Source organism: Gambusia affinis, linkage group LG10 (genome assembly GCF_019740435.1).
Source record: "Gambusia affinis linkage group LG10, SWU_Gaff_1.0, whole genome shotgun sequence".
Taxonomy (NCBI): Eukaryota; Metazoa; Chordata; class Actinopteri; order Cyprinodontiformes; family Poeciliidae; genus Gambusia; species Gambusia affinis.
The window spans coordinates 10164957-10191359 of record NC_057877.1 but is presented as its reverse complement, the minus strand read 5'-3'; the positions used below and the strand labels follow the sequence as shown (position 1 = coordinate 10191359).

Here is a 26403-nt window from a genome sequence, read left to right as displayed (position 1 = left end):
GGTGGCATAATGCAATCTAAACACATGCATCACCATCATTCCTGGTACTTCCCTTAATTAATACAAAATGTATTAATTAATGTATTAATTAATTTATTTGACATTTTGTATCTCAATTCCCCCTCTGCACTGTTTCTGATCAGACTATTCTCTATGTGCCAGATGAGAAAAATACTGTTTAGTCTTCTATGAATATTAAGCACCACATTGTGGAATGCAGTTTCAATTCTGAGGCCCTGTGCTAGTGTAGGGATGGAGCGTGAGAACCAGTTATGGAGGCCCCAGTCCTTAATGGGGCCTCCCATTAATGTTACAGATTTGAGTCCCTATCTAATGACCTTTGACACATGTCTTTCTTCTCTCTGATAACCTGCTTTTCTGTCTGACCACTCTCAAATGAAGGACACTAGAGCCAAAAAAATCTTAAAAAAATATACATTTTTGAAATTCTTGGGAAAAAAGAAGGAAATTTATTTACAATATATGAAATTTTGTTCACTGTTTAAACCCTAGGTAGGTCCACGCGTTTATGCAAAGTGATCAAAAGATTTCAGTGGAGTTCAACAGAGCTGTACTGGAACATGTAGTCCAGGGGTGGGCACACCTGGTCCTCGAGGGCCGGTGTCCTGCAACTCTTAGATGTCTCCCTGGTCCAACACACCTGAATCCAACAGCCGAATCACCTCCCAAGTGCAGTCAGGTTCTCCAGAGTTCTGCTAATGACCTCATTATTTGACTCAGGTGTGTTGGAGTAGAGATACATCTAAAAGTTGCAGGACACTGGCCCTCGAGGACCAGGAGTGCCCACTCCTGATGTAGTCCATAGGTATGAGTCATGACCAAAGGAAGGAGTTCCTGATTATAACCATCTGATGAGTTTCCTCTCTAGACAGGTTGGACCAACCCTTAAGAGATGAGGACCTTTTTCATCCATAGGAAGCTCAAAGTTGAGGACCTGACTATATACTATGTATATTTATCTCAATACATGTATATGTACATATATGTTTCTGTTGATATATTAAAAAAAGAGTGTGTATCATTTGATTGCATTTTGCTTTATTTGACAAATTTGTTGAGTGCCACCAGCTGACAGAGGCATTGAAATAAGATGAACAACTCCCTGAGCAGGAAAACCTTCTGTAACAAGTTTGCTACACACATTTATTTGTTTTCACAATGTTGTTGATCCATTGAAGATATTTAGATATGTCTGTGTAGACATTGGGCACATCTGGGTAGTTGCAGTTGGCAAGTTTGTTGAATGACACAACACCAACAGCTACCCTGTTGCACACCAGAGGACCGCCGGAATCACCCTGTAAAAAATATTAGTTTTATTTTTACATTGGCCAAAATATTTTAGACGATATGATGAGCAGTAACACTTACCTGACAAAAACCTTTGTCTGTGTCGTATCCACCAGCACAGATCACATTGGAAGGGAGGCCATTCCCCCATTTCTCCCGACAGAGTTGTGGATTTAAGATTGACACATTCACCACTCTCAGGTCATCCACAAGAGGGTGATTGGTCCCAATTTTACCCCATCCAGCTACAGAGCAGATCTGACCATCTCTAAGGTTTGCATTGGAAGATGTTGGAAGTGGAATTATTTTCACCCTGTTATTTAGCGGAAGTTTCCTGGACAACTGAAGATGTACAAAATGACAAATACTAGCTTAGATTTTTTTAAAACTATGTCCACATTAAATCAATAAAATACAAATAGAAAGGTGTGCACCAAATGTCACATTGCATGTTGCTTGTAGTAATATACTTACTTTAATGAGCATGATGTCATCACCAAGTCTAACAGATTTATAAGTTGTGTAGTTACAGAAGTATTCAATATCCACTGGGTTCATATTCCTCTTCGACAGCTTGTGGGTTCCCAGAACAACACGCACAGGTTCACTGAAGCATTAAATATTAAATGTTAAATGAGGGGAAATTTTTATGGTCATCAATAAGAAGCAGACGTAGAAGAGGAACTCACTCTACAGCACAGTGTGCAGCAGTGATCACAATGTCCTGCCTGACCAGAAATCCTCCACACACATGACCCCATTTGTTTTGCACTGAGACCATATACTGCATCGAGTTGGCTGGGGCTTTTTCGCCATGTATGATGTCACTCCCCCGGACTGAAAATACAGGCAAAGATTAGCAATTGGTTCAGTGAGACAGTTGGAGAAAGACAATCGGATAGTCTCTTACCAGTTTGTCCAAGACATGCTAGAACATTGAAAAACAGAAATGTAGACAAATGGTGCATGATGCCAGCTGTTCCAACTTGTGTTCAAAGTATTGCTTATCTGGGCCTTTTATACAGCTGTTTGGTTCACAGGCAGTCATTATCTACAGCAATCTGTTTTTAACACCCACATCCGTCAAAGTAACCCCTTTTCAACCAGTATCGTCATTTGGGTAGGTGCATCATTTGATCACGACACTGAATGAGTGTCATGATCTGTTACTGCATTCAAGGGATTACCGTCTTTGCTACTTGACTTAGAACTTTTCTCCCACTTAATTCACAGCTGATTCTTGTGGACTCTGTTAATTTCAAACAGAGCCGTTTTCTTCGATTCACACAAATACATTTATGGTTAAGACTATCATCAACCCAAATCATACTTCTGTATAATTAGTTAGTAAATCGGTGTCATTTATTTCACCATTAATTTCATATATCCACACATTAGAGCTGTAATCAGAACATTTCTTGCCAGAATTTTCAATCAAGGCTTTATTACACTGGAATCCTTACGACTACGGCATGTGAACTAAAAAGTACTTTTTGTGCCAGAAATTGCTGATTTCTATTTAAAAAATCATGGACCATTTTCCTCCCTCTTTATAATAGAGGGAGAAAAATAACTAGAAACCTGTTATAACTGGGTTACTAGAGTCAACCTAGTTATAACATGGATTTCAGTAGTATGTGTTGCAGATACCTCCCACCATGACTCAAATCAGTAACAGAAACAGCACACCCTTAATGCCGTGAAGAAGTTATTTTGTTTATGGCGTTCGAAAATCAAAGAGACAGCTGACAATATTCGAAAGTGTTTTGGTTTATTCATTAAAGATCAGAAGCTGATGACATCAACTTAAATAGAAGCCACAATTTCACCACCCACACACCATGAGCTGGAACAATGCTTCATTCTAAGGGTTTGCACAACCACATTTCTTTTCCTTCAACGCACAGTTGAGCCACTGATGATATATAGAAATGTCTGTGTAGATGTTGGGTGCATTTGGGTAGGTGCAGTTGGAATTTTTGTTGAATGACACAATACCAACAGCTTCCCCGTCACACACCAGAGGGCCACCGGAATCACCCTGTGAAGATGAGGAGTTTTTGTACATTTGTTTGATATCTGTCACTATGGAGGAATTTTTCTGCCATAACACAAGAGCACACATTTTCAGTCTGAAAGCAGGATTTTATGTCTTTTGTTCTCAAAAGTTTTAAGATTGTGATTACATTTTTATTTTGAAAGCAGGACTTTATGTCTTTCTTTTCAAAACTTGTAATGATTGCACTCAAAACTTCTCCTCACACTCGCAAATCTTCGCTTGCAAAACTCTGCTTGCTTGGTGGAATTTTTCTGGCATAGTCCAAGAGCATACATTTTTATTTTGAAAGCAGAACTTCATGTCTTTCTTCTCAAAACTAATGCTTGTACTCAAAACTTCTCGCACTCAGACTTAGTCTCTGCTCAGACCTTTGGAAACGCCTTTTGGCACAGTTGCCTGGCAACCTCTCCGCCAATAGAATGAAAGTGTTGTGCTGGGTGCATTTGTTTCCTTGTAGCAGGTTTCCCTGTGTGGCTACTATTGATTGTAGCCATCTGCACAGGCAACTGTGCCAAAATGCATTTACAAAAGTGAGCAGAGTCCAGACAGAGACTAAGTCTGAGCATGAGGAGAAGTTTTGAGTACAAACATTACAAGTTTATGAAGAAAGACATGAATTCCTACTATCAAACTGAAAATGTGTGCTCTGGGATTCCTCCATATGTCACCTTATGTTTGGACTATTAATATACAGAAGATACAAAAGATGTACCTGGCAGAATCCTTTTGTGGTTTCATATCCACCAGCACAGATCACATTGGGTGGAAGAGTATTATCCCATTCCCTCTGACAGACTTGTGAATTTATGATCGACACCTTTGCGACTCTGAGATCATCACTGAACCTGTTGCTTTCTGTTTTACCCCATCCAGCGACCATGCATATCTGATTTTCTTTTAAGATTTTGTCAGAATTTGGAATTGGAATGGTCTTCACTGCGTTGTTCATGGAGACTTTCTGAGAGAGCTGAAAAAATACGAAAATAAAAGAAAAACATTTACAAATTTCATGTGTTTTTCTAATTTGTAATTCCATAATGATAAATAGCATGTACTTGTAAAATGCTCAAACTAATCTAGAGAGCTCCAAAATTCTCCTCTCTACATTCAGAGTGCCGTAATTTTCTTCAAAACACCTCTGTAGCTGATGAACTGAGACTGAATTTTCACAATTAAAAATTTGCACAACACCTTAATCTTCTACTATCTGTTCCTAAGAGCAAAAGTTTAAATGGTGAGTGAATTGTATAAGTAGTTAAACTTCTCTAAACACTACAATGGCACTCTTCCTCCTGTCTCTAACTCCAGAATATTTACACATGCCAAATATTCATAAGAACATTTAGTATGTCCATAATGTATTAGTTAAAAATGTTAAAACTAGTTATAAGGATGTAATTAGATTGTTATTTTTTGTTTCCAATTATTTATAAAGGGGACGTCACTGGAATATTTTGTGTGGGTTCATATAAAATTCAATATGGGACTTGGGAAATGCTCTAAAAATATTTAATACTTACCTCAGTACAGCTGCTACTTGCTACTCCAACTGCTAGCGATAATAATTACGTTGCTCATTATATTTATGGTGCAGGACAACTGATTTACACTGGATAATAATATGTTTGTACATATGTATTATGTAAGAAAAATACTTTTAACACAAGTGTGGCTATATTAATAACTGATGAGTTTCTCCACAGTATTCATACTAAAACTTGTGTCATGGACCTTTCATAAACACCTACTTACTTTAAGCAGCATGATGTCATTGCCAAGTCCAACTCTCCGGTAAGTAGGGAATACGCAGCTGTACTGAATATTTATTTTTTTTATGTTTGAACTTTTGATATTCTGATTTCCCACGACAACCAGATTGGGTTTGCTGAAAGTATTAACAGTAAATAGGTTATTACATACATTTGCAACAATTAAACTCTACTATTGGTGGGATGCAACGATAGAACAAGGAATCAGACTCACGGAATATTGCAGTGTGCAGCAGTGACCACAAAGTCCTCACTGATCAGAAATCCTCCACATACATGATGTCCATTGCTTTGCACTGAGACCATGTACGGCAGTGAGTTTACAGCAGCCTTTTCCCCATTTATGATGTGACTTGCATGAACTAAGGAGGTAGGTAAAGGACAAAACCAGTTCAGAGGCCTGTTTAGTTATTTGTGAATGAAAATATGTGGATTTCTTACCTGTTTGACAGAGAAATGTCAGCACAAGGAGATGCTTGAATTCCTTTAGTCTGAACATGATGCCCGCAAGTCAAGCTTGTTCTAGTTGTGCTGTAGTTTGTCAAGCTGACCTTTTTATATCACAGTTTCTTTTCCTTGCACATCCTATTATCTATGAAAATCTATATTAGCTTCACAACTTACCACATCCCCCTAAAATGCACAACTAGAATTATCTTTTATAATCTTTGAATACTCAGAAGTCATTGTACTACGAATATGGGAAACGTTTCTTACCAGCCATCCCCATATCTTTAAACATCGTCCTATATGTCATTTCCTGTCAATCTACCTTATCTTATTGTGCTTAGGTTTCTGTTCCTGTTCACTCTTACCATCTTTCTTTTTCAACCTTTTGGAAGATTTCGGTTGTATTTTTTGGAGGACAAACAATGAAAAAGATGTGAGGTTCTGTTACTGAGTGATTTATGTCATATCCACCAGGACTGATTGCACTGGGAGAATTATCATAACTACATATTCATCTGTTCAGCATTGGAAGAATGACATGAGAAGTGGACATTATGTACAGAAGATTATATAACTACTCTGTCAACTGCAACAAATAAATTACACTGGTAAAAATATGCTAATTTCACGCTGATCTTGTGTTTTCTATGCCTCTAAATCATGGAAAGATCAAAGACTGCACAATAGAAATCCTTCACTCTTAACCGATTATGGTAATATTTGTTAAAGTTCACAAATGTGGGGTAGGAAGACCATGTTATGAACTCATGATTCATTCCTGATCTTAAAACATAACCACATTGCGCATTCTTTCTAAAGCGTAACATCATACATAATGTCCTCTCAGCAGTGCGGTTAATTGTACTTCTCTTACTTACACGGTAAAGTTGTTCTACGTGCGCTTTTTGCTTTTTGGTGTAATCTTACATTATGGTGTAAGATAATGTAAATATGTTTATTCACTTGTCCCTATATATGTGTGTATTTACATCTGGTTGACTATGAACTGCACTGTAACGGGGCTGTATTTTTAAAGTTTAAACAAATATTGTTTTATGTATCAGGCAATTTTAAGCATTTAATTTTCCTTGTAATTATTCATTGCATCTTGCAATGTCTCAGTGATGACATTCGACATTCCTACATGTCTCTGTTTTATGTGAAAAGTCGATTAAATGTTTTTTTGGGGTTTTATACCAGGAAAATATTTTTAATTTGTCTGCATTTTTTTTGCAATCTGACTCCCATGGACTTAAAAACATTCAAAAGGCAAATACTAGGACACAAGTTTATTCAACATCTTCAGATTAGAGCAACACATTTGCAAAACTGCCACAATTTCTGCTTCAATGTACAGTGACAGTGAAAAAAACAAGATTATACACATTTCTTTTCATTCACAACTTTGTTGATCCAATGAAGATATTTGGAAATATCCGTGTAGACGTTGGGTACATCCGGGTAGCGACAGATGAAACCTCTGTTGAAAGACACGACACCAACAGCTCTCCCATTGCACACCAGAGGGCCACCAGAATCACCCTGCAAAGATGAAGAATTTAACATTTGACATTTATCACATGATGTCCGGACTATTATATCTGAAAATACAAAATACAAAAAGCAGACCTGACAAAATCCTTTATCTATGCCAAATCCACCAGCACAGATCACATTGTGGGGAAGGTTATTTCCCCACTGCTCCCGGCAGGTTTGTTGGTTTATGATTAACACGTTCGCCATTCTCAGTTCGTTACTGTGATCGCTGTACTCAGTTTTACCCCATCCAGCGACAGAGCATTCTTGATTATCACTTAAGGTTATTTTAGACAAAGGAAGGGGGACTGTTTTCACATCATTGTTTAAAAGAACATTCCCAGAGAGCTGAAAAGACACAAAAAAGAACATGAAGACTTTTTAACATAAGTAAGGCAAATACTTGTATTTGTGTACAATAACTGTGCTTCACTAAGCATACTTACTCGAAGAAGCATGATGTCTTTGCCATATTGTAGGCTCACATAATCACTGGGTTTGCATGTGGAATTAACTCCCACTTTCTTTATCTTTGAACTCTTGAGGTTGTGGTCTCCCAGAAGAACGTATTTCAGTTCACTGAAATGTTTGCAATTAAAAGTTAATTTTAAAACTAGTTTTAGCAACAGTCAAGCAGAAAATACAAACAGAAGAAGACAGAAAACTCACTCTCCACCACAGTGTGCTGCAGTGACCACATATTCCTCACTGATCAGAAATCCTCCACATACGTGACCTTCATTGGTTTGCACTGAGACCATGTACTGCATCGAGTCATCTTGGACTTTTTTCCCATGTATAATCTCATTCCCACGGACTATGAAAATATTCAAAAGTCAAATACCAGGACGAGGCTTTATTCAACATCTTAAGATTAGATGTCAAACTAAAATCTCTTACCAGTTTGTGCGAGACATGACAGAATGATGAGCAGCAGGAAATAACCCAGACTCTTCATGATGTCAGCCAGTAAAGCTTTAGGTTTTTGGAAGGTGAAAGAGCTGCCTTTATGCAAAAGTTTGTATCTAATGTTTGCATATCTTTACACCACATCCCCTTTCAGTATACGTTAACAAGTTTGTAACTGTGTAGTACTTCGTGATCTTTGAACTTTCGCCAGTCTGATATAAATCAGTCAATTTGTCTTGAGGATTTCTCACCTTCAGTTACATTGATTCGCCTCTTGTCCAGATTTTAATGCTTTGTGGTACTTAGTTTTGATGTTGCTTATTTCTGACTTTTACATGATTATTTACAAATCCAAAACACAGGCTTTCTCTCTTTACACCCTGTCTGAACAATCTTGACCATCTTTTTATCTTTTCTGCTTTTCCGCTATTGCAAGAACATCCTGATCACGATTTTTTTCTTTTTTTAAAAAACCAATCCATGTAATTTGAGAATAGACATCAGCTGATGCCGAGTTACAGTCCAGTGACACTTTCAAACCAATAAACTCAAAATTCTGAATTTTTATTGTGCTGTGAAAGAATGGGACATTTTTATTTTTTTATTTTTTTACTTTTTATCTTCATTTTTAAGAACTGTTTTATATCAACACATACACATATACAACCCTGTCACAATTCATATCTTATTTATGCAGACCATTCCAGACACTTGACCCACATCAAGCAAACTGGTCGTACAGTTCCAGCTCTACCAAAAGTCCTCCAGGGAAACAGTCCGACAGAGATACATTTCCTTCAGATAGACATTGGACCCGTTAAGAGACATTTGGATTCATCAACACCCATGGATATATACATTACAATAATTATAATGATAGGGACAAATATAATGAGAATACAAACTAAACAGTAAAAGTACACAAAGATATTAATACAAAATAAATTTGAAAGGTACACAAACAAACAAATAGAGGTGTCAAGGTTACAGTATGAAATTAGTTTTAGGTCTCCACTTTGTTTCAAAGATCTCCATCTTGAATTGCAGTCCTGAGGTTGTTTTTTCCATAGTGTAAACTTTTCTAATTCTATCTCTCCACTGTGTAATGCTGGGAGGCTGTGGCCTCAACCAAGCATGCGTTATACATTTCTTTGCAATCAGAAGCAAAACTCTGATCAAGTATTTATTGTTTTTGTCGATCATGTCCAAGGTAATTATTCCTAAAATATAAACAGATGCATCCAGATCCAAATAAATACCTAAAATATTTTTTATATCTGTTTGCACCTCTTTCCAAAACTCGATCACCTTTGGACAGTCCCAAAATATATGAGTAAAATCCCTCACCTTTCCACAATTTCTCCAACAAAGCCTAGAGGTTTTATCATAATTAGATGTGATAACTGGAGTGTTAAATTAATGCATCTTAACGTTTCAGTCAAATTCCCTCCATGTTGGGCTGTTAGTTAATTTGTGTCCAGATCTAAATGTTTCTTCCCACTCTTCATTTGTTATTATTATATTAGCCTCCAGTTCCAACTTCTCCTTAATTTCCTTATTATTGACATTGGATTCATATTGCAGGCTTTTGTATAGTCTTGAGATCAGGCCTTTTGTTGAAGAACGGGACATTTTATCAGTGTTTTAACTCACCTCTTATTAATGAGGTGAGTTAAAACCTCATTAATAAGGTTTTAACTCACCTGTTAATATAGGCATTTTAACAGCCACTGCTAAAAAATTAAAGTTTGCCTGCACTTTATTTGAGCATTTTCTGTTGACTTAAGCAACTGAGATTCTGGGAGCTAATTGTTAGCTTCTCGGTATTCCAAGTACTGACTTTCATGCCTGTTTTCCTGTTTGATGAGCAATGGTTCAATGCTAGATTTTCTGTATATTTATTTACCATGTCAAAAAGCATCTTTCAAGTCTTTACACCAGGATCAGTCTGGATAATGCTACAAAGATGACATCTTAGCTCTGCAGCCACGGCTTGAACACCGGAACACCAATTGATCCTTTCCAACATGTTTAGCACAGCTCTCTGATCTTCTGTTGTGATGCATTGACAGAAAGAGCTAAGCAAAGTTAAAAAGGGAGAGCTAACAGTATTGCTCAACTGATAAATTCATAATTTATTTGTATGGCATGCTTCCATACTCAATGTATAAAAGGTTAAACGCAACAGTTTTTTATAAAGGAATCTGAAGATTACACCTACTCTGAACCTACCATTAACAACAAAGACTTTACTTAATATTCAAATTCAGTAAGTCTGTTCAATTCTTATTTCATTTGTAATTCTATTTTTACGCATACCTTAATTTGTGGACTAATTTATTGTGGCAGAACATTTCAGTTTCCATTTGACAATATGCTCAAAAAACAAAACTGTGGATGTCATATAGAAATGTATGTGCTTAGATTTTTAATTTCTGCATAGAATTGCTTGGTTGTTGCCAACATTTTATGGAAATTTCAGGTCCAGCCTGATTAGAAGTATGTTTACTGAGAAAAGCATATGTAATATGTATTTTTCTTGATACAAGAACATTTTGTATGCTCAAACTACATCGCCAAATGCATAAACCACGTAGACCGAGCTTTCAACACCTTACTTCAAGCAAAAAAAAAAAAAAAAATATCACTGGTAGAACATTCTGAGGTCTGATTATATTCTTTCATGAGAAGATTACCAAAGATTGATCAAAATATGGTAATCTCTTGGTTAACCAAAGGTTCACTACAACTTTTTTTTTTCTACTGAGTGATATGGGTTTATGCAAATCTAACCACAGTAGGTATAGGTGCACCAAAAAATATACTTGTGAGACATGGAATCGTGAAAGTGTAAATGGTTATTTTCCTGTTCACTGAAACCAAATCAACAAACTTCAAGTCATAAAACTTTTACATTTTGTATGATGCAACTTGCTTCACATGAGACAGAATGTAATTTTGTTGCTGTTCTTGCTTTTATAATCTAGATTTCAAGCACCTTCTCAAGACCAACCTGATAATGAAATAAAATTACACCAACTGGAAAAGAACCATTCTTATTAACTATAAATCTAATTTCCCTTGTGTTTTAGTAGAAACCACCAATATGAAACACAGCACAGCTTTTAAGACATTTGATTGAATCTGCTACTAAAGGAAAAAAAAAACAGTTACGCATTAAAAAAGATGCCAATACATGGCATCTGTTCAGATGTTAAGGACATTTGAACAGTCACAGGTTTTATCCACGTTGCAAGTCACAACATGGATTTCCACTTTTTTAAAGATCCACCTGAATCAGAAAAAAAAACAAAGTTCGTCAAGTTCAAAACTTTACAAAAGTTGTTACTTTGTGTACAGATACAGACACGTCTGTAGTTTTAAATAGCTCACGAAACCTGAACAGAAAGACGACTCTGCTATGTCTTTCAGTTTCATCTGACCTCTTGCTAGCTGGAGTCGGCTGCACTCTCTTGTTTAGTTGTACTTTCAAGAAAAACACAACAAAGACTTCAACCCTCCTGTTGTCCAAAGATCCACTAACATTTAGTGGATCTTTGGGGAGTTTCACTAAAAGATCCACTAAATATTATTTTAGGACAACAGGAGGGTTAAGAAATTAAACAAGCTTACATGGAGAAGTGTTGAAAGATTTGACTGCATCTTGTTGTGCATCATCAACAACGCTCTAAGGATTGTCAAATTAATGAAGACATTGTCATATAATTTGAACTGGATGTATGTTATAAAGCATTTATGTACTGTAATTCCATAAAACTCACTGTTTATGACAGTGTGCAGCCATGGCCACACACTGTAATGAATGAGGTGTATTATGTACTTTCCTGTTACGTAGTCCCATTTTACATCACAATCAAGCAACTATGTTACCTTCATTTGTTATAAAATATTGAATATATCAAACATAGCTTAAAAGAAATTGGTCTTCACAATTTAACACCTTGAAATTGCTAATAATCTCAGTCCCTCTGCTGGTGCTGCAAAAAAAAATAAAAAAATGTTTTGACTTATAATTACTAGATTTTACAATATCATTGTTTTGTCAGAAAATGACTGAAATGCGAGAAGATGAAGACACATTAAGTCCTGCAGGGTCATCATCAATTTATTACTATACTGATGTATTACCAGAGGGTTGAATAGTTATATAAATTATGAACAGGCGTCATTGCAGCCCCTCTCTGCCTGTGCAGAGACAAGTAGCAATAATCACTCAGGATCACTGTGTACTTGTGGTCTGAGTAAATGTGGTGTAGAGTAAACGGATGTGGACGGTTTCTGTTGAACGGTGAAATGTTGAGTAACAAATTGTCAGTGGCCTGCACAATGGAAAACATGGCTTTTACTTCAAGCAAAATAAGATTTTGTACTTTTTATGCTTGTCTTTTAATTTGAAAAGCTGCAAGTTGCCATTAAACTACATCAAAGTAAACATGTATTCAATGCTCTTAAAATGAAATTTTTCCTGTTGCTGACTATGTTTTAATTTTTGGCAATTTAATTTTATGGACTAATACAAAATGCTAGTTGTGCAAAGAAGGACTCTTCATATAATAATGAACATCACAGCCAACCCTGGAAATCTTTTACATGAGATTTTACATAATGTGTCTTCAGTTGGAGGCCTACGCTTCTCCACTGCTGTACTGACCACTGCAGTAGATTCCTTTCCACAATTATCCTCTAAGTACAACAACTTCTTGAAAAATTGCAATGACCTCTACTTCCCCTTTGGGATTAATCAATTATTTATGAACCCCATACTTTTTTTATAACCACCAGACTGTCTTCATCTTGATTATTCCTGTTTACTAATGCCAATTGGTAAATGATAATGTTTTTCATCGATTATCTTTGTCTCTGATTGCCATAGTTGATCATAGCTCAGAAATGTAATTTTCTCTAAGAACAAAACCAACTTTGTGGCATTTCTGCTGTAACAGTTTCTGGTTACCGCTCTATTTTTTTAAGTTTTTCAGAGCAATGAAGAGGTCATTGACTGACGTACTATTGTAACACGCTATAGCTGCCACATAAACTCTGAAGAACCATTATGACTCATTCTGTCTTTTCTGTGAAATCAGATAAGGATCTCAGCAATGACCTACTTATAGAAAACAGATCGAATCTGTTTAAACCTTGTGAACTTCTGGAATAAGACACATAAAATTGTATTTGCAGCATCGGGGCCGAGGTAGTGGTAGGATGGTTATGTTATTCCTCAAACATGTAACTGTGTCCTTGTGAAATGAAATCTGCAAAACCAGCAGCTTCTTAAAGGGAAGGATTTTTTTTCTGAAGACAGATTCTGTTTAGTTTTTACTACTTGCAGTTCTAACATGAGGTTGAAATCTGTCATCTTTCTATAAGGAAAACTGAAGAAATCCTCAATCAACTTGTACTGAAAATCTTCAGATTAGAGAGTCCAGTAATGCTTTAAACATTTTCAGCCTTTTCAGCCATGTTCATAAAGACTTCTCCAAGATTTATCACTGCTTTATAGCTAAGCAGGATTTATGTTATTTTGGTAAAGTGACCCTGGCAGAGGCTGCAGGATGTATCAATCGCCTGTATCAGTCTATCTGTATCACTCTGCTTTTATCAGTCTGTCTGTATCAGTCGGCCTGTATCGGTTTGCTTGTATCAGTTTGTCTGTATCAGTCGGCCTGTATCGGTTTGCTTGTATCAGTTTGTCTGCATCAGTCGGCCATTATCTGTCTGTCTGTATCTGTCTTTCTAAAAAAGCACAAGAATAACTATCTGCGATGACTACAAAAATAGCAGATGCAAAAGTTTACTCCATCCTTGGCAGACTTAGACTGATCTGGCAGCCTCAATAAGTGTAGCTTTCTTTCAGTAACAGACATTTATTTGAGAAAACAACCTTAGGAACGCCCCCTTGTGAAAGTGTAAATGAATGACAGCCTCTGATGAAGTGCTACAGTATATATATCACATTTATTCATGTATTGAGGTTTACTTTCTTAATTTGATGAAATCCACTCATCAAAGGTGGCACACAGGCTTCAAATATGTGACAGATGGGGACTGAATAACTTCTCTCTGTCATGTTTTGTGTTATGGATTCAGTCTTTAACCTTTTGTACTTTTTCCTTTAATGTTTCTATTGTAATTTTTCATAATAATTTTCTTTTATCCTTATTTTTATTATTTTTCAAAATTCAAATTTTTTATGTGTTATTGTATGTGCACATAAAAAAAAGTAAAAAAAAAAACAAACAAAACATGCAAAATTTGAGGAAGTAAAAGGTTTTCTGACAATCTTATGCAGCTTTCTAGGTTCATCTGTGAAACTAAAGAACTAATTGTATAAAACCAAAGAACAGGGTGAAATCTGCTATTGAGAAAGCAAACCCAGCTCTTATGAGTCCAAATTAATATCAGCAAGTTTAGTTAAGGTTGTTCTTAAAAGCAAATCCTTGTGACGTTTATACTTAGATTGTATTTTTTTGAAATCAGATGATTAAATTTGATCCATAAAACTGCTGGTCTACAAATAGCTCAACACACCATGAAATATTTACCATTGGTCTTATGCACATATAGAAAAATCAATCCACCATTTATCCTTGGAGAGTCACAGGGAGCTGATGAGGCGGGGTCAACCCTATACAAGTCACTAGTCCATACAGGCCAACACAGAGACACACAGAACATGCAAACTGACCAGGGGTCAAACTACCAACTTCACACCAATAGGAAATGTCCAATATGCAGTCCAAGATGAAATGTGCTCTGAAAAGCAGTTACACCACACTATAAGCATTTTACCTGCTTTATTTTTATTTTTTTTAAGTCAAAACAACAAACTCAAATGCATATATGCAACATGCAATGCTATTATTCATTGGAGTATTTATTGTGGAATGTGCTTTAAGCCAGTGATAAGCTATTAGAATAGTTGCTTTTTAGTCTATTAGCAGTTTACTGTTTTTTTTTTCAGGCTAATTTAAAGTATTTACAAAAGATGCATTCCATTTCAAAGGTCTATATAACATTTTCCATATCTACTTTAGTAGAAATGAAAGAACTCAAGTTTTAAAACTGGTTTTATTGCCTTTCATCTTGAGATTAAAGAGTAAACACAGACAGACACAGAAACTACAAGAAATACTTGGATGATATGTTCCACTTAACATTGTTTTTGCTTGCGAATCTTTTCTATCCAGGACACGTATTTTGATACGTCTGTATAAACATTAGGAACATTTGTGTCACACTTCATGTTGAAAGACACGATGCCTGCAGCTGTCGCTCCACACACTAGAGGTCCTCCTGAATCACCCTGTGAAGAAAGCAGAGCTTGATAAGTTTTTTTTCTGTTATGCAACACTTGGCAGCAATACTTTTAGAGACATATGCACCTTGCAGAATCCTGCTTTTGCGTTATGTCCACCTGCACAAATCACATTGTTTGGAAGATTGTGCTTCAAAAATTTCCATTTAGTTTTACATTCCTTCAGATTTGTTAAGGTCACTTCAGCCATTTCCAGCACATTGGAAGTTTTACCACCAGCTCTTGTGTAGCCCCAGCCAACAACGCGACACTTAGCTTTATCTTTCACTTTCATCTCACCCTTCGGTATTTGGATCGGCTGCACTTTGTTGTTGAGTTGGACTTTCTTAGACAGCTTTCAGTGAAAGAAAAACACAATGAGAGATTTAAAACTTAAAGGTTTCAGAATACTCACTAAAATGTAAAAGTAAGGGAACTTGCTTTGAGAAGCATAATGTCATTGCCAGATGTAACACTGTTGAAATCTGGGTGCTTGCACCGGGTGACATTATATCTCATTGTGCCATCGTCAACTTTCTTGAGGTTGTGAGTTCCAAGTACAACACTTGTAGGGTTACTAAAGAAGAAAAAAAAATTGTCTTTATTATTTGAATAAAAGTAGCATTTACAAAATGTCAAAATACTGAAAGCCTTGTAAAACTCACTCTTTATCACAGTGTGCAGCCGTAACCACAAAGTCTTCACTGATGAGAAATCCCCCACACAAATGCTGACCCCTGTTGTTCTGAACCGAAGCCACATAAAGCATCAAACGATCAGGTACTTTTTTGCCATTAATAATCTCAGTCCCATGAGCTGTAAAGGCAAGAATACAAATAAGCATAGGTTTCTACTTCAACAAATAACATTATATAGATTTTAATATATCACCTTTTTCTCTGAGGACTGCCAGAACAAAGAAGAGCAATAAGACCCGCCACGTCGCCATCATTTTTATCATCGTCCTCATATATTGCCGGCTGAGGATTGAGGTATTCTCTTATATATATACAGCCTGTGGTTTTTAGTGAGAATGTCAGTGAAGCCCCCCCTGTCTATGTGTGATCACTGTGCTCCCGTGGTCAGTAAACCAGAGGGGGCTCATTGGGTTTAACTTACAATAAACGGAGCATATGTGGTTCTTGCTGGAAAACTTGAAGCACATATGCTCTGTGCAGTTAGAAGGTGAGCTCAGCTCAGCATAATTTTTAAAAAGTAGATGACAAACTGAAACCACACTGAGGTTTTAGGTCTAAAGGTCTCTCTTCACCGTTGCCCTCCGAGTATCTTGATGCAGTAGTTTTCACAGTCTCAGCCTACGAGTCTCCTTGAGTAGGAACAGTGGAACAAATAGTGAATCTGCGAAACGCCTCTGTGATTTGATAAAGTTACATTTCACTAAATCCATTACACTATTTCTGTCTTGGCACAAACGGTGTTATCAATAAGCCATTTAAAAAAAAATAAAAAATCTGCTAATCACTGAGCCTCCTCAAAGCTGTCAGCTGAAGTCTGAAGTACCATTATGACTCATCAAGTCTCTTCTCTGAAACACAGATATGACTCTCAGGTTCTGATAGACATTTTGAAAAGGTAACTAATCTAATAGGGTCAGTTTAAATCATAGAAACTTTTAAAATTACACGAAACAAACATATGCATGAGAAGCACTTAATGCTCAGCCATAGCGTTGATGTCTGCATGTCAACAGGGTTCATCAGGCCTGGGTGAGAGCAAAGGTGCAGGAATATGTATTGGCACAAAGAAAGAATGGTAAAGCTATATTGTGAGATTTTAAACAGGCCTGTCTAAAGGCTTTTTCCTAATTTCTCCCAGCAAAAGTATGTTTTAGCAGAAATAGCCTATCACAAAACCCAAAGGTTTACTCAATTCAAACTTCCACCAAACTGAAAGAGAGCTCTGTCTGGATTGTCAGTAGCACGTGTCATGAGTAAACAAATCATAAACAGACGATCATCAATACCTCTTTCATGGATGGATTCAAACAGAAAGCATGGTATTAAGATCTGAATTACTAAACTTGCTGAGTCATACAGACAGATGTGCAACGACTTTAGAAGTAATCATTTTTCAGAAAGAGATTTATTTCTGATTTAAGATATCATCTGATATCTTGAAGATATAATATTTGTTAAGACTTGTTTTTTTTTTTTTCTTGCTCCACCATGTCTGCATTTCCTTGCAATGAAAGATTATCTTGCATCATCAAATTAAACCACAAAGCACCGTGTTCTTTGAAACAAACCTACTGACAAAACTCAAAACCATAACCTATAATTTCTGGAACCTCGGTTTCTTGCTTCTCTGTGTTCTCACGGTTGTGAAATGAAGTCAGCAGTCTAACTCAGCATCAGTACCTCATCTTTGATGTTTTTCATCTTCAAAAATAAAATACATGCTCCGGTAAAGCTCTGTTAAACCATGCTATTTGGTGAGTAGTTGTTTTAGGATTTCTAATTTCCTCCATAAATGAAAATTATTTTCAGCAAAAAAATCATAATCCGCAGAAGCCACCTCAAGCAGAGACAGGTGGGCACTCACGGTTAGAAAAGAGTCCATAGTGTGACGGACCTTGTGTTAATTTTATGAATTGGTATTCTACCTTTGAAGTCTCCTACGTCTTTTATTTCCCTGGTTTCTTAGGCAGTCAGTCTTGCTCCATTTGTAGACGGTGTTTACCATTCCTCCTGTATCTTCTTGTCTCCTACTCTGTTTCATTGTCAGTGAAAATCACTCCTGTGCTCGGTAATTTTATGTGTCTACTACAGTTTTCTTGTTTCTGACTTCTGCTCAGCCATTCGTCCAATGACTTGCTCCCCTTTCAAATTTCTAGTTTTCTGGTTGTCCCCATTCAGAAAACAATGTTTAAAACATATTTCAGGTGTGTCTAAGGTGAAAACGTTGCACACAAACATCAAGTCCCACCACATTTATGAAGAAATGACTTACAGAATATTGGGTAAGACTTTATTTGAAGAGGTGTGCATAAGACTGTCATGACATTGTTATAAACATGACATAACACCTGTCATGAATATGAAGGAGTCTGTAAATGTTTATGACTGTTATCATGAAGTGTCATTAAGTAAATAATGACGCTTTTAATGAAAAGTTGCATTATAAGTGTCAACTTTGCATTATCTGATAAATATTGACACTTCATGACAACAATCATAAACATTCATAAAGACTCCATGATATTTATGACAGTGTCATATCAGCCTTATGCACACCCCCTCAAAGAAAGTGTCACAGAATATTGTTGAAAAGTTCATTTTAACCATTTATATAGATTAATAATTACACAGAGATTGATGTTTTCAAGACTGTATTTCTGCTAATTATAATGATTTTCCACTTACAGCAAATGAAAAACACAACAGGTAAGATTAGCATATTATTTCAGAATAAGAAACTATTTTAACTTTATTGTGAGCCTTTAAGTGTGGAATACCTATTTAAACAATGTTAATTTGAAAAGGTATGCAAATGGTACATAGATTATCTCCAATGGCCTCATGTTTATGGATTTTCTTTTTCTTTTTTTCTCTTCTCAGGCTTCATGAATACAGTTTTGCCCACATCGTTAAGTTCTTCAGGTTGTACCTATTCTGGCTCTTGCCTGCAATTGCATTTATGTCCTCAATTCAGTACAAATAGTAACCATTCATATTTAAAGTTGAGCTTCAAAATTATTCCATGAATATTATTTTACCATACGTTACCAGGCCAAACTTACAACAGAAAGTTTCTTATAGTGAAGTGATGGGAAAAGGAAGCAATGTTTTCAAACTTTTAGCCCGATCTCCAGTGAAATCCCGGGAAGTCAATTGCCTTCACTATTCACCTAATAAGCAAATAATAAGAGGACCTATAATTGCACAGACATCAATACTTTTCTGGAAGAGTGACATAAAGAAGAACATTTAACTTCGCCACAAATAATGTAGAATTTGCAACAAACATGCAAACGTGCAAGGAAGTGCTGCAGTCAGAGAAGACCGAAACTGAACTCTGAGGTCTATTTAAAGCTTTAAATGTGACTGAAAATTGACTCTTCATATCACGCTGAGTACACCTTACCCACTGCGAAATTTAGTGGTGACACTGTTGCCTTTTTGAACAGAAGCTGTTCAGAGTTCATGAGAAGAAGGTAAATTAGAATAAAACCCCAGATTGGGACAGAAGTTCACCTTCCACCAGGATGATGATACAGTCAAATAATTTAAGTCAACGCATATTAAAGTCTTAGAAGGCTTACAATAAAAAAAGGAATTGTGACAGCTGTATGCTCAACAGGTTTTGAATTCCTCAATGTCCTCAATTACTTCTGTTTTGGTAAGATGTCACAACTTCCAAGAAGAATATTAAGAAATCATGTTGAGCAAATGGGGAAGTAAAAGAGAGCCAACAATTTACTGCAACCTGTTACTGGAGATGGATCTATTGACATCCTTTCCAGATGTTTGCCACATCAGTGATTATGGCCTTCAATAATTTTGTAGTCTCTTCTTTGTGTTGGAGCTAAACAGACTGTCAAGCGAGGACTTCCTTTTATGTCTCATGCACTTACTGTCAGCTCCTACTTCTGCTTTTACTGGATGTTTGACTGGGTTTATTTGTTATAATCTGTGTTGTGGTATGTTAAAAAAATAATAATATCCACAAAGAATTGGAGATGCATGGCATACATGCAGAGTTATGCACAGCATTAATGTTTCCTTTCGAAGTTTTATGGTTTTAATCCGAAGTCCTACAAGTAAATATTTAAAACCACTTGACTGTTCAGTACATTCAGTACCTGATAAGTAAGAAGCTGGATGTGGAAATGTTGGTAAGATGTTTGTTTATCTTTGAATAGAACCAAGATGTGCGGTGGAGATTATATTTTGCTTTGCACAACATTTCTTCATTTTGTGGGTTTCTTATTCATCTACACTTCCCCATCTTCCTGCATTGCAGTTCTGGTGCACACTCTTGTTCATCAGTTTTTTGGGGGGTTTTTTTGTTTTGTTTTTGTTTTGTATTTTTATATTTTAGCCTTTGGAGGCATTTGTTTTAAAACACTTGAAGTAGCAAAAGTAAATAGCAATCCATAAAACCATATGGTTTTGTGAAAACTGTACCACATTAAAACAATAGCATGTAACTTTTAAATAAAAAAAACAAACAGTTTTATTACATACTATGTCGTGACAGTATAATATGAGACTGATAACTGGAGAAAAAAAATCAAGCTGGTCGCAGTGGAGGACGATTGTTTACATCTCAGGCAAATGTCCGACAAGCTTCTGGGGGGAAATTTAAAACTTCAACAGCTCAATAGCCGAGAGTGTTATGGATTAGACTTCTTTTTAACAGGCTACATAATACAACTTTAAAGTGGTGATTTATTGGTTAATCCTCTAAATAGTTTGATTTGAGCATATCTAAAAGACAATTTGAGCACATAAAAGTTATTTTTCTAGTCATTTCCTGTTTCCATCCACCCATCCATTTTCTGTTCACCCTTGTCCCTAATGAGGTCAGGAGGGTTGCTGGTGTCTATTTCCAGCTACGTTCCGGGCGAGAGGCGGGGTTCACCCTGGACAGGTCGCCAGTCTGTCCAGGGACACACACTGTGGTTGTCACAGGACACACAACCATTCACACACACACTCACACCTAGGGAGAATTTAGAGAGACCAATTAACCTGACAGTCATGTTTTTGGACTGTGGGAGGAAGCCGGAGAACCCGGAGAGAACCCACCATGCACAGGGAGAACATGCAAACTCCATGCAGAAAGACCCCGGGCTGGGAATCGAACCCAGGACCTTCTTGCTGCAAGGCAACAGCTCTACCAACTGCGCCACTGTGCAGCCCCCATTTCCTGTTTCCATATTCTAATATTTAATTTAACTAGAATGTCATAATAGAGAATTGTTTGAAAAATAGAGAAGCTCCTGGACTTAACAATGGGGTTATGATGAAATACCCAGATTGTTCATAAAGTAAAATATTACATCCTATGTTCTTTGACTTCTCTGAAATACTAGTTCTCATTTTTCCTTTTTTATACTTTTTTTTTTTTAGAAAAAAAAAAAAAACATAACAAAAAAAACCAGACTTTCACTTTTTGACCATCGGGGGGAGCCATTTGTCTGTCAGAGAAAAATCTCAAACCCAGCTGGTAAACAAGATCTCTGTATCTAAACTGCTTCATTTTAGATGATAATCTTTTTGAAAAATAACTTGAGTAATATCTTATAAACTATTAATTGCTTACTAATAAGTTCATTGCATAAATTACAGCATGCAGTCTGTCTCAGGTTTTATGATTCTATGTTGACCTGCTGGAGAATGCAGTCAGTGAGTGATATGCAGGTGAACCAATGAAGATGGGAGTGGAACATTTCAGGAAATCAAAACACCTGTAAGCCCAATAATTATGTATCTTGTATGTTCTTTGTATATTATACTAAGTAATAAAATATCTTATGTCATTTTAAAATTGTTTCAGTGGCAATAACAAGAAGTGTTTTGATTATTTTCAAGAAAGCAAGATACATTTGTTAAAGATCATTTGAAGTTGAGTCATTGATACAATTATTGGTTTGACTGTTTTCTGTTTATATCTTGAATAACTGCCACAGGGAAAATAATGTATTTATCCATATTTTTTCTTAAGCAGAGCGTCCAATGAAGCTTGGTGATCTCAGTGTGCTATGCTTTGCATTCAGTTCTCTAACATGAGTTTGGAAGATTTTTACCTCCCTCAAGGTGGTAAGAGAAACTTGGGGTCAGCTTCCAGCTTTTGAACCATGCAAAGTGTCGTGGAAAAGGAACACAGTAGTAAAAATGTCAAAACATTTTTTCCTAAACAACAAGAATATATTGCTAAAACTTTTGTATATTTTCTTGTAGACACATCTTGACTCAGAAGGTTACTCACACATCTGCACTGCTTGAAATGCATGTTATTGTTGTTTTTGCCTTTCCTATTTTCAAGCGAGAAAATGGACTGAATTTAATGAGAACAGAGTCAGTCATGTTAATACATGCGCACACGTTCATACACTGAAATGAAAATAAGCAGCTGAGTTTGTATTAAGTGCCTTGCCCAAGAACACATCAACAAGGGAGAACAGGAAGTTATAGATAACTAAGTAAAGATTTGTTGTATATTCAAATATTCTTTGAAAATAAAGTTTTAGAAAACTGTTATGATAACATACGCTGCTATAATATTTACAAGGTTTGCCAATGGCGTAAGTTTGGACTTGACTTGCACACTCATTTAGAAGCAGAGGTCTTAAGTTTAGGTTCCTCAGTCGACAACCTGATGACAGAACAGGACATTTGCTTATTGTCTGATTGTAATCCAATAAAAACCTTCACAGCTGGTCTGTTTCAACCCCAACCACAACTTAATGGTCAGAACTTGACACTGTGCAGAAATGTCAAAGTGGACCATCCACCTGTTGATCTTTGAAGTGAAAACAAATATCACCGTGCTCGCAGTGACAAAACGCAGAGTTGGTCTGGTTTCACCCGCATAAAGAATTATTCACAGAAAGCGGAGATTAAGAGAGCAGGGTGGACAAGCTTTGGCACAGTTCTGGCTTTGTGCGTTGCCGCTCTGCCTTTGGTCTTTTCCAGTTACTAATGGCCAAAGACAACCTCGTAATGATGACTGGGACGGTGGCCAACACCAGGCTGACCTGCTTCAGCTGACCAAACAATATAGATGGAGTCCACTAGTGTTACTCCCATTCATTTTTTTTTTATTGACTAATCATCTTTCTGTCAAAAAAAAAAAAAGCTCAACCTGAAATATAAAAATGGTGACAATTCCCTAAATCAGGTGAGTTGACACCTGATGTTTAGGTGGACTCGTTCAAAAAGGCAGAACATTTTTGACTTTAAATCAGAATAAACCTTTACTGTTCAAGTCAGGTAGAATTATTGCTACAGTTTTTGAGAGAGATCATTTTTTTAAAACATTCTTCAGGTTCAGAGGGTTTTGCATATTCTGTCAAGAAGGATCTCACAACAGACATTTTAACCCATCCCTTCTAACAGTAGGGTTACAACTGTGTCAGGTTCATAAGTCGGTCACACTACCTTATTGATCATGGCTTTGTGATGGCTACTCCAAAATATTGATTTTGCTGTCATCAAACCAGTGTAATTAATTTGGAGTTATGCATAACAATGATGAAACATGACCGGTCTATGTAAATATCTGGTTTCAAGTGCATTTTAATATTTTATGTTTGTTTCAGAGGGAAATGGAATTGGTTTCTATATTTCTACCTTTTTAATATTCAAACAAGACAACCGTATCAAGCTTGTTCCTAGCGAGAAAGCACATATTCCTAGTTAAATTCTCTAATGTATCCTTCGTTCTGACCAACTTTCCTCTTCACAAAATCATCTCTCCACTCATCCCTCCACCTCAGTCCCCCAGGTTCTGGCACAACGGCAAGCATCCAGAGAATTTGCGGCGTGGGGTTTGACCAGTCGGCACCACTCATACCTGCGGCATGGTGTGGCAGGGATTAGGCGGAAACGTGGTGCAGGTGCCACTCAGCAGCCCCATTTAAACTCCACTAAGAGGCCTCAGACATGAACACTAATCCACTCAATGATGAGATGCCCTGAGGCTGCTGCAAGAACTGGTAGCTCTGCTACAGTCTGCCAGCACTATGCTTGGACAGTCTCACAGCTTCGGTGCAAAATATAATAATAATATCAAACTCCGGAGGGAACGTTTGTTTTCATGAAATTGTATTTCCTTTGCGTGTGCTTCATGTGTGATGAATCAATTTGTTCATGTTTTCCCTCGCTTTTATGAAATATTTTCTCTAGGGAGTCGGGACAGGAAAGTCTGTTTTGATTCTCACTGTGTGAATGTGGAGAGATGCACAAAGACATGAATGGAAGAACTATGTCGATTCTGCTGGATAACATTATCTTCTAAGTTATTTATTGGGATCTTGAAGCAACTCCTTTAAAATAAAAACTTGAACCAGCACTGCCCAAAAGTAATCATATACCTTGAATTTATTATTATTATTTTTTACATTTTGTCATGTTGCAAAATGTGATTCATCCTAAAACTGGTTGATTTGTGTATGAGGCCAAGAGCAGTATTGAAAAAGTTCTGGTCGTGTACATGACAAAAATATCCTGTATTTTCAATATATCTGAACTATGGCAGTTCGACCAAAGAGTTGTCTTTCAAAGAGAATTTAACAAACTTTATGGAAGAATGTGTATGATGAAACCAAACAGGAACTTTTAAACCATTGCTCCAAATGGTGTGTTTAGAGTAGAAACATCTCATGTAAAGGTGGTGGCTGCATTACGCTCAGGAGTGTCTTTTTGTTAGACGAAACTGGAGTCTTAGTCAAGCTAGATGAGGTTATGAATGGATCCAAAGTCCAAAATTTTCTAATCTTTACTTGAAAGCGTTTTGCCGAAAATAGCTACCGGTATATACCGCTTTGACAGAAAACCCTGTACAGTCAATGTGACCTAGTTCTTATATTTTGTGCTTCTTTGCTTTTGGTTTCTGCGACAGACTGGCGACCTGTCCAGGGTGTACCCCGCCTCTCGCCCAGAACGTAGCTGGAGAGGAACCAGCAACCCTCCTGACCCCATTAGGGACAAGGGTGAACAGAAAATGGATGGATGGATGGATGGATGGACGCTTTTGGTTTTTTTGTGTTTGTACTTTTTTAAAAACTGTTTTAAAGTAAAACACAGCATTACAAACAGTTCTCCACTAATGTTTAGTTCAACCTTGCCACTATATCATCTCCAAAAAGATACATCATTTCACATGATGAAGACCTGATATTTTTACCTGAACTTGATCAAAGTGTAACTTAATAACCATACATGCACACATACTCAAAAGCTCACATCCCCACTCATCCTTGGCGCACCCTTCAGCCCATCTATTCAGCGTTATAGCTCGGGCTGTTTTTGTAACAAAACAAGCTCTAATCCTAAATTCAGGGAGCCATGAATGTGCCTCAACAAATGGCAGACAAATGAGAAGGATTAGCAAGGGCCTGTGAAAGAGTGAAAGGTTTGCCATTGATCTACGGTGGTCCCGTTCTCTTTCAGGGCCACTCGGTTTGAAAACCCCACTGAGTAAGAGCATACAGGGCCACTCCAGAGCCCCCTAGGCCACCGAGATACACACAACAGCCACAATTAGTCTCAGGAGCTGTAATAGCAATTCAATAAGCGCTTTAAAATTGTGCCTTAGTCTGTCAGACACCACCACCCCCCTCATCACAACCCCTCCCATCTCTTCCATTTTCATCTACATACATAAGATTGGTATTATGAGTGGTGAGGGGCTCTCTCTCTTTTTTTTTTTCGTTCCCACCCACCACAGTTCTTTTCAGCCGCTGTGAGAGAAAAATGACCACACAGGGTTTCAAAGGTTTCAGAGGCTGCGGTTTGTTGTCGCTGAAGCAGCATGACTTGTGCCCCTGTAGATTTTGGCTGAGGCCTTCAAAATGGGTTTCTATTATTACTTTCTTCTGTCACTCAGCTGCAAAACGAAGGTTAAAGCATTCAGAGTATCCTTTTCTATAAAGGGTGCTTTAGGTGATTTGTATAGAATTACTCATGTGGAGTTTTGATGGAAACGGCGGAGCAGATTTAGGTTTTCTTGAAGATTGGGAACCTTCTGCTGTGTATGTATGTGCAGACGTATGAAGCCTGTCTTGCAGCTTGCCAGGTGCCATCTTTCAAAGCTTTAGTCCAATCTGCTCATGAATCACCTCAGATCTGATGTAATGCTGTGCAAACACCTGTGACATGAACGTGACAGAGAAAAGGTGCATCAGCCTCGGCGCCCTGTTTTTGGGGCATTCCTTTTTTATTCAGCACAGTGTTTAGGGTTTCTCCTTATGCCCCCAGATCAAAGACCAAAGCCTTTGATGAGGCCTTCCAAAGAATCTTTGCCAAAGAGCATAACACTGACAGGACAGTGGTAGAGCAATGATAATCACAGCTCCCATTTGC

General features: G+C 37.0%; 3 protein-coding genes and 1 long non-coding RNA gene across 5 annotated transcripts; all 4 read right to left on the bottom strand.

Annotated features, from left to right (window-relative positions):
• Positions 1–1087: 1087 nt before the first annotated feature.
• Positions 1088–2974, bottom strand: LOC122839007 (duodenase-1-like). Its single transcript, XM_044130111.1, has 5 exons — positions 2222–2974; positions 2001–2148; positions 1786–1918; positions 1393–1653; positions 1088–1319 (listed from the first exon to the last, which is right to left on the bottom strand). Exons 1-5 carry the CDS (start codon positions 2277–2279, stop codon positions 1155–1157), a joined length of 765 nt encoding a protein of 254 aa, XP_043986046.1. The 5' UTR covers positions 2280–2974; the 3' UTR covers positions 1088–1154.
• A 5-nt stretch (positions 2975–2979) lies between these two features.
• On the bottom strand, positions 2980–5650 carry LOC122839006 (mast cell protease 1A-like). Its single transcript, XM_044130110.1, has 5 exons — positions 5581–5650; positions 5354–5501; positions 5123–5255; positions 4083–4337; positions 2980–3352 (listed from the first exon to the last, which is right to left on the bottom strand). The coding sequence occupies exons 1-5, from the start codon at positions 5636–5638 to the stop codon at positions 3176–3178; spliced, it is 771 nt and encodes a 256-aa protein (XP_043986045.1). The 5' UTR covers positions 5639–5650; the 3' UTR covers positions 2980–3175.
• Positions 5651–6881: 1231 nt separating this feature from the next.
• Positions 6882–8085, bottom strand: LOC122839005 (kallikrein-6-like). Of its 2 annotated transcripts, XM_044130109.1 has the most exons (5): positions 8026–8085; positions 7795–7942; positions 7572–7704; positions 7219–7473; positions 6882–7131 (listed from the first exon to the last, which is right to left on the bottom strand). In XM_044130109.1, the coding sequence occupies exons 1-5, from the start codon at positions 8081–8083 to the stop codon at positions 6967–6969; spliced, it is 759 nt and encodes a 252-aa protein (XP_043986044.1). In that variant the 5' UTR covers positions 8084–8085; the 3' UTR covers positions 6882–6966. The 2 variants fall into 2 exon arrangements, with proteins under 2 accessions (XP_043986044.1, XP_043986043.1); XM_044130108.1 differs by having other exon boundaries at positions 6882–7473.
• A 7022-nt stretch (positions 8086–15107) lies between these two features.
• LOC122839004 lies at positions 15108–15757 on the bottom strand. The gene is made up of 2 exons (XR_006371975.1): positions 15441–15757; positions 15108–15361 (listed from the first exon to the last, which is right to left on the bottom strand). It is a non-coding gene; the product is annotated as an uncharacterized LOC122839004 (long non-coding RNA).
• Positions 15758–26403: the final 10646 nt, after the last annotated feature.